This window comes from Dermochelys coriacea, chromosome 1, assembly GCF_009764565.3.
Source record: "Dermochelys coriacea isolate rDerCor1 chromosome 1, rDerCor1.pri.v4, whole genome shotgun sequence".
NCBI classification, from domain to species: Eukaryota; Metazoa; Chordata; order Testudines; family Dermochelyidae; genus Dermochelys; species Dermochelys coriacea.
The window spans coordinates 279,756,409-279,764,420 of NC_050068.2; the positions used below are offsets into that span (position 1 = coordinate 279,756,409).

Here is an 8,012-nt window from a genome sequence, read left to right on the forward strand (position 1 = left end):
CACTGAATCAAGAATCACCTGTTTCTGACTGTTCTCCTCCATTACTGCCAGCGGCTGAGACAACCCCTTGCCTGGAATAAGCTGATACTACCTCCTCACCCGTTCATGCTATGAACCCTGAGCCCATTGTCAGGCCTGCGCCCAAGGTACTTTCGAGTGCAACACCACCAGAAGTTCGCCATAATCCACCTAGAGACAGAAGACCTCCTCAATGGCTGGATCTTTAGCTAGGGCAAACCCATGGTTATGGGGCAAAATAATCTCCAGCGTTTAGCCGGGAATGAAGGCTGTCTACCCTCCTACTCTAGTTTAATGTTTGTTTTATTTAGGGGATGTTCTTATTAAGGGGGGAGGAATATGTTGTTGTGTATTTGGTTGTTGAGTAATAGCATCTTGTTGTTGCTATGGCAACGGAGTTAGATTATTAGGGGCCCAGCCAGTTTTGGCTGGTTTGGTTAGTTCAGTGTGTGAAAATAAATGGCTGCTTTCATGACTCACAGCTCTCTGAGTCTCAAGTGATTTCTTCCTAAAACTGCTGCCCCCAAGGAACCAGCACTAATGACTGCTTTTCATTGCATCAGCAAGAAAGTTAAAGGTTGCTGCAAGTAAGTAAGTTTAAAAAAAAATTGTTTACCAGTAGCCTTATCTCAGAAATATTCTGCAATTCTAGTATCTTTTAGGAAGAGGAGGTTACTTACATGTAACTGGAGGTTCTTCGAGAAGTGTGGTCCTATCTGTATTAGTCACTCCCTCAAAGCGTTCCCTTCTACCTCCGCTCTTGATCATGGTGGACAACCCCACCATCTTACCAGATCTGACACTCTGACCCATAACCTGAGCATCACCTTTGACTTGGCCCTTTCTTTAGAGCCTTGCATCCAAGCTGTCATAAATATAAAGGGAAGAGTAACCACCTTTCTGTATACCGTACTGTAAAATCCCTCCTGGCCAGAGGCAACATCCTGTTACCTGTAAAGGGTTAAGAAGCTCAGCTAACCTAGCTGGCACCTGACCCAAAGGACCAATAAGGGGACAAATACTTTCAAATCTTGGGGGAAGGAAGGCTTTTGTTTTGTGCTCTTTTTTTTATGTGGTTGTTCTCTCTTGGGCCTGAGAGAGGCCAGACAGAAATCCATATTCTCCAACCCTAATCCAAGTCTCCAACATTGCAACCAGTATAAACTAATCCGCCTTGCCTGGATTATCTATCTTTTGTTTTATGTGACTTTTCCCTGTGTTAAGAGGGAGATTTATTCCTGTTTTCTGTAACTTTAAGGTTTTGCCCAGAGGGGGATCCTCTGTGTTTTGAATCTGAATACCCTGTAAATTATTTTCCATCCTGATTTTACAGAGATGATTTTTACCTCCCTTTCTTTTAATAACATCCTTCTTTTAAGAACCTGACTGATTTTTCCATGGTTCCAAGATCCAGGAGATTGGGTCTTTGATGATTTTGTAACCAATTGGTTAGGATATTATTCTCAAGGCTCCCCAGGAAAGGGGGTGTGTAGGGCTTGGGGGAATATTGGGGAGGGAGGGGAAGAGACGTCTCCAAGTGGTCCCTTTCCCTGTTCTTTGTTTAAAACACTTGGTGGTGGAGGCAGCAGCATACTGTTCAAGGACAAGGCAAAGTTTGTACCTTGGGGAAGTTTTTAACCTAAGCTGGTAAGAATAAGCTTAGGGGGTCTTTCATGCGGGTCCCCACATCTGTACCCTAGAGTTCAGAGTGGGGAAGGAACCCTGACACAGGCTATGTCTAAATTTTGCCAAATTCTCTCTGCATAATATCCATCCACAAGGCTAAAACTTCTGCCATTTTGCATCTCGATTATTACAACATCTTTTGTTTACCTTGACAAATACAATCTTGCCACACTCTTATCCATTCAGAATGCTGCTGCACAGATCCATCACTTTGATCACATTATTCCTCTTTGTAGCCCTCCATTGTCCCCCTCCCCCCACTTCTTTATCAGATCAAATACAAGCTACTTGTCTTCACTTTCAAAGGCCTTTCACTGCCCATCATCTCTCATTCACTATTGAAATGTTGACTCCTGCCTTTGATCTACCAATGGCACCAGCCTCCGTTGCTTACTTGTTAAATTTTCAAACAAGCACTTCTGTGCTTTCTCCCATGCTGCCCCTCATGGAAGAGTGCCCCATAAACATCTTCAAAGTTACCTCATGATCCCCCTTCAAATCCCACCTTAAAACTCTCCTTTGCCACGATGCCTACAAAACCATGACAATGGTAAAGCAGCTGGTGGGATGAGACAATAGCTTATCACATGGACCAATACTGTCTCATTGTTTCCTTGTACTCCCACCCCCTCATCTGCTACCTCTTGTCTTAAACATAGATTGTCCCTGCCCCAAAGTGCTTACAGTCTTCTGTGTTTATACAGTACCTAACACAATGGTGTCATGGGCCATAACTGGGGTTCTTATGTGCTACAGTAAGACAAATAATCAACAAGTAATAATAAATAGGCACACTCATTCTCTGTTTCAGATAAGCATTAACATATGAACTTGGATAAAAAAATAACAGTTGTGGAGCACAAGAAGGTAAAGAAACTCCTTTGTTAGAGAGTTTAGACATGAGAAGTATACAGACTTGTACTTGATTTCATTAAATGTGTTTTATTAACTAAAATGGAGCACTAGACATCAATACAATTCCAGTCAGAAAGAGGGTCTGATTATGATCCTGCACCGCCTTGCACCTTTGTGTAGTTCTTTACTCCTATGCAAAGTGGTACAAAACACTATCATTCTGATTTAGTAGCAGTTTACATCCACTTCGTACAGGGAAGAATGAGGTATAAAGCCAGAAGGGACTTTATCTCATTTAGTCTGACCTCCTGTATAACACTGGCCATAGAATTTCACTGAGTTACCCACACGCTGAATCCAGTAACTTGTGTTGGACTTGTGGCAGCAAGTCAAAATGCCTTACAAAAGTCCAAGGCAGTTACCTTTCTCAGCCAAACTTATCTCAAAGAATGAAATTAGGTTTGTTTGACAAAACCTATTTTCCATAGAACCATGCTGACATTAATTATATTCCTATCCTTTAGTTCTTTATTGACTGAATCCAGAACCAGCTTCCATTATTTTGCCCATGGGTGATGTCAGGCTAAATGGCCTATAATTAGTCAGGACATTCTACTTCAGAGGTGGGCAAACTACGGCCTGCGGCCACATCTGGCCCACGGGACAGTCCAGCCCGGCGCCTGAGCTCCTGGCTGGGGAGTCTATCCCCCGGTCCCTCCCCCGCTGTTCCCCCTCTCCCGCAGCCACGCCGCTGCACAGGCAGTGCTCTGGGCGACAGGGCTGCGCGTTCATGCAGGGCAGCGCATCTGGCTCTGGCCGGGTGGCATGGCTCCAGACATGCTGCTCTGAGCAGCATGGTAAGGGGGCTGGAGCCGGAGGGTTCGATATGGGGCAAGGGGTCCCGGGGGCAATCAGGGGACAGTTGGATCGGGCAGAGGTTCGGAGGGGCAGGTTGATGGGGTCAGGGCAGTCGGGACAGGGGGGTGGTGGATGGGGGTGGGGTGCCGGGAGGGGGCGGTCAGGGGACAAGGAGCAGGGGGATTGGATGGGTGGGATATTCTGAGGGGGGCAGTCAGGGGGAAGGAAGTGGGATGGGTCAGATAGGGAGCGGGAGCCAGGCTGTTTGGGGGGCACAGCCTTCCCTACCCAGTCCTCCATACAGTTTCACACCCCGATGTGGCCCTCGAGCCAAAAAGTTTGCCCACCCCTGTTCTACTTGCTCTTTTTTAATACTGGCATGGCATTAGTATTCTTTCAGTCTTCTGAAACTTCCCCAGTATTCCAAGATTTATTAAAAATTAACATCAGTGTACGACAGATCTCCTTAGCTATCTGTTTTAGGACTCTTAGGTGTAAGTTATCCAGGCCTGCTTATTTAAAAGCATTTATCCCTAGTAGATTGTTTAACATCCTCCTTAGTTATTTTATTATAGTGGAGAGATGCAGAACAAATAATGTTTTATTGTCATGACAAATTATTGTATTACAGCTAAATTAGTGGAAATGATTTAGAACTCTGACAGATCACGTGCTTGATCACAATTTTTAAACTAGGTTTCAGAGTAGCAGCCGTGTTAGTCTGTATTCGCAAAAAGAAAAGGAGTACTTGTGGCACCTTAGAGACCAACACATTTATTTGAGCATAAACTTTCGATGAATGCATCCGATGAAGTGAGCTGTAGCTCACGAAAGCTTATGCTCAAATAAATGTGTTAGTCTCTAAGGTGCCACGAGTACTCCTTTTAATTTTTAAACTAAAGTCTCTAAACAGTGAGTTTAATTGAAGTTCCCTTATGAAAGCAAAAAGACATCGGGCATAGACTTACTAAACACACAGCTGGGACACTGCTTCAGTGGTTTTTTGATGTATATTGTACTCAGTTTTTCTAGGAGAAAGCAATGGAAATGTTTGTTCTAATATCCTGCCCCCACAGTACCAAAAAAGGATGTTCAATGGTGAAGCCATCTTTGGAAAGGCATTGAATATAACAAATTATCTTGCAGTTTACTTTAACTGATTGATATCAATTATGTTGCTGCATTACTCTACTGCCAAAACATAAAACTTTTTGGTCAAAAGAAAGAGTTTAATTTTGTCAAGATTCACCATAATAAAATAGGTCTTCTTTCCAGAGTACAAACTTTTCACAAACTTCATATCAATTTAGCAGACTACTTTATTCTCTTTTGGAACACATAATAATAAATAAGAATAATTAATAAATGTAACAGGATTTTAATGTATCTAAAATCTCTTGCAGTAATTGGATTTTAGTTTAGTGTAAGTAGCATGCACTCTCTCAGTGAACGGTGCAATGTTTTACCTGTAATCTCATGTTATATACATCCTCTGCCTTAAATTGTATAGCAAACATTTATTCTTTACACTGTGATCTACTTTTGCTGTGATGCTACAGAAACAGCCAACAAAACACACATCGATTCGGCTTCCTTATGCATATTTTAGTATTCACTCAAAGTCATAGAATCATAGGATATCAGGGTTGGAAGGGGCCTCAGGAGGTCATCTAGTCCAACCCCCTGCTCAAAGGAGGGCCAATCCCCAATTTTTGCCCCATCTCCCTGGTGAAACATGCCCATTTTCCCACTTGAAAGGGTCCATATCTTCTAGTCAAAACAGAGACAGTTGTTACGGCGGGTATACCAGACGTGCTCCTGGTGAAGATCAAAGAAAGAAGAACACAGATGTGCACCAGTGACCCCATGAAAGGCTGAGGGCATGTTCTCCCTCCAACGCACCTGACCCGCATTATAGGCATTCTCGTCTCCTCCCCACCACCACACACAAATCAACCCCTGGCCCGTATTATAGGCTAGAGACACTGCTGCTCCCACACCCAGTCCCCTGGAAAGGTTTGGGACATTCCTTGCTCCTCCTCCTCCTCGCCACACACCCGACCCCACTACGGACCCTCTCTTCTTCCCTCCAGCCCCGCGCTGCCGGCTGGGAGGGACGCAGCGCTTCCCCCCGCTGTCACTAGCCCTTCTCTGCTCGACCGCCGCCCTGTCGCCCACTGCTCCGAGGGCGCCCCCGGAGGCGGGTGTCGCTCACCAGGAGGCGACCAGCGGGTTGCTCCTGTCCACGATTTTCACCCAGGGCTTGTGCCACTGGATGCGCCCGGCGGCTTCTCCCCACAACTTCTCGGGCTCCGCCACGGCAGCCCTGAACGCTTGCTCGTACGCGCCCTGGGGGGCGGCCGGCCCGGAGCAGAGGAAGCGGCGGGCGGCCGGAGCGCTCCAGGCGCCGCGCGGGGCTGCCCCGCTCAGCCAGCCATTGCCCCAGAGCCGGTGGCAGGCGAGGAGCCGTATCGCCCTGCGCTGGAGGTCCATGGTGGTGCCGTGCCCTGCGGCTGGGGAGCAGCTCCCTCTAGCCCCTCTGAAGGGCCACGTGGAAGCCGCTCGAAAAAGCCGAGCTGGATCCCCTGCCTGCCGCAGGCGCCGCTCTCTGCTGCGGAGCGCTTCGCGGGCAACAGGTCTGCAGGCGCTGAAGTGCCGAGTCCAGCCCGGACTTTGCTCCTGCCGCTTGGCCGCCCTCGCGGATGGCAGGGGGCCGGGGAGGTCGATTGCACAAGCCTGACCGCCCCGATCTCTGCGCCGCGCAGCTCGGGCTGCGGGCCAGGCAAAACAGACCTTCCTGCTTATACGGCGGGGGTAAGAGAGCCCTACCCGGCTACGCATTTGTATCCGCGCAGCCGGGGCGCTGTTGGCACAGCTCCTCCTAAGGCGCCCTTATCCATAGCACCTGGAGGCATCTGACATAGATTCGAGCAGCCAACGCGTCCCTCAAAGCAGGGAGCATGCACCCGATGCGCGCAACCCCTTTTACCTCCATCACCTAAGGCCCACAGGGGAGGCTCCAACCAGCACAACCGACAGCCTGGGCTTCCAAAGCCTGGCGTTAGCCAGACCTGCCAACCTTGTGAGAACACAAGGCAGAGGAATGCACCAATCTACATCTGCACCAAGGTACCTCTCCCCGCCTCCCACCCCATCATTACTTTCAATAAATCACAAATATTCCCTCTCCCTCCCTCTCTCCCTCCCCCCGCAAAAAAAATCATCAAACCCTACTGTTCAACTGTATAGGCTTATGAGGATTAAGAGGAATGAATTAAGTGGGTCCACAGGGAGCAGACTGAAAAAAGGAGGAAGAGAGGGGCACCTTATTGTGGGGTTATTTTTAGCACTTATGTGGTTTGTATAAGTACTGGGTGTTTGGTTGCACTTATACCATACTTCCCAACATTTCTAGTGGCTAACACAGGGCAGGTCCTGTCCCTGGAGGGGCAAGGTTGTGTGCTGTCACTGGGGTTGGGAGATGGGTGCTGCCCCCACAAGGGGGGGGAGTTGCAGAGTGACCCTGTACTCATCCCACAGCAATAGTTCCTGTCACTTATGGCAGGCTGTGCTTGGCCCCCCACTCTGGGCTTAGTGACTTGGCACCTTGGGCATGGGCTTACTGCATCACTCAGGTTTGACCTGGGCCCCTGATGGGAGAGTTGTGGACAGCCAGGCCAAAGGTGAATTCATTAATTCCCGTTTGAATCAGTCCTTTCCCCTTATCTGGCTAGAAGGAAGGGGATGTGCAGTGGGGAAAGTCTTGAACCAGAAAGTGGGCACTGCCATGCTCTGTTCAGTAAAGCCAGAGCTGCATGGCCAGCCTGGAGCTACAGTGAAGCTAGAGCCAAAAAAGATTCCCAGAAATCATATACAGAGCCCCTCATGGAAAAGGCCATAACTGCTGGACATCACAGCTGGGTGCAGGACTATATGGCACTTACAGAGAAGCAACAGCAGCTGGGCAGGGAGGCAGTGCAAAGAGGCCCCAATCAGAGACACTGAGCCTGGTTTGGAAACCTATACGTTCCTATTTGCTTGGAATAGAGCTACACGGGAGAGGGTACCCCAGGAACTATCCCTGAAGATCCCTAATTCTCAACTGGACTGCTCCAGGGACCCAAACATTTATAGCTATGGCTCACTTTGGACTGTAAAAGTTTAAGCCTCTGAACCTACGGTATGTGCAACCTTTCCCTTTCCTACCAGCCCTAGTAAAATACCTTTTCTTGTAGCCACATGTCTGACTGGTTACTGGCACCTACCAAGGCCAGCACCCTCAAGACCTTGCTTCTGAAGCACAGACAGTACTTGCCTTTGAGCCGTGGTATGCTACTGGCACATTATGGGTTTGGTGTACCCCATTACTGAGCAGCTGCAGTAATTACAAACTAAAAACATCTCCCCCACCCCTTGTTTTGAAAGATTCTACTGATTTGAGAGATATTCCCTGTGCCTAAAATGAAGACTACCACTAGTATCAGCAAGGCCTTTGAGAATGGAAGAAATGTCTTAAGCTCAGCTACTTCACAGTGTTTTGAATTTCTTTTTACATCTCTGGCCATGCCAGAGGACTTTTCTAAGTTTCAGAGGGT

The 8,012-nt window shown here is 47.8% G+C and overlaps 1 protein-coding gene across 1 annotated transcript in view; it reads right to left on the minus strand.

Moving 5' to 3' along the window:
• ACSS3 (acyl-CoA synthetase short chain family member 3) overlaps positions 1 to 6,297 on the minus strand; it is a 123,010-nt gene extending 116,713 nt beyond the window's left edge. Inside the window, exon 1 of the mRNA XM_038388133.2 lies at positions 5,633 to 6,297. Coding sequence (XP_038244061.2) covers positions 5,633 to 6,258 — 626 coding nt within the window. The 5' untranslated portion in view covers positions 6,259 to 6,297. The remainder of the gene's footprint in view (positions 1 to 5,632) is intronic.
• Positions 6,298 to 8,012: the final 1,715 nt, after the last annotated feature.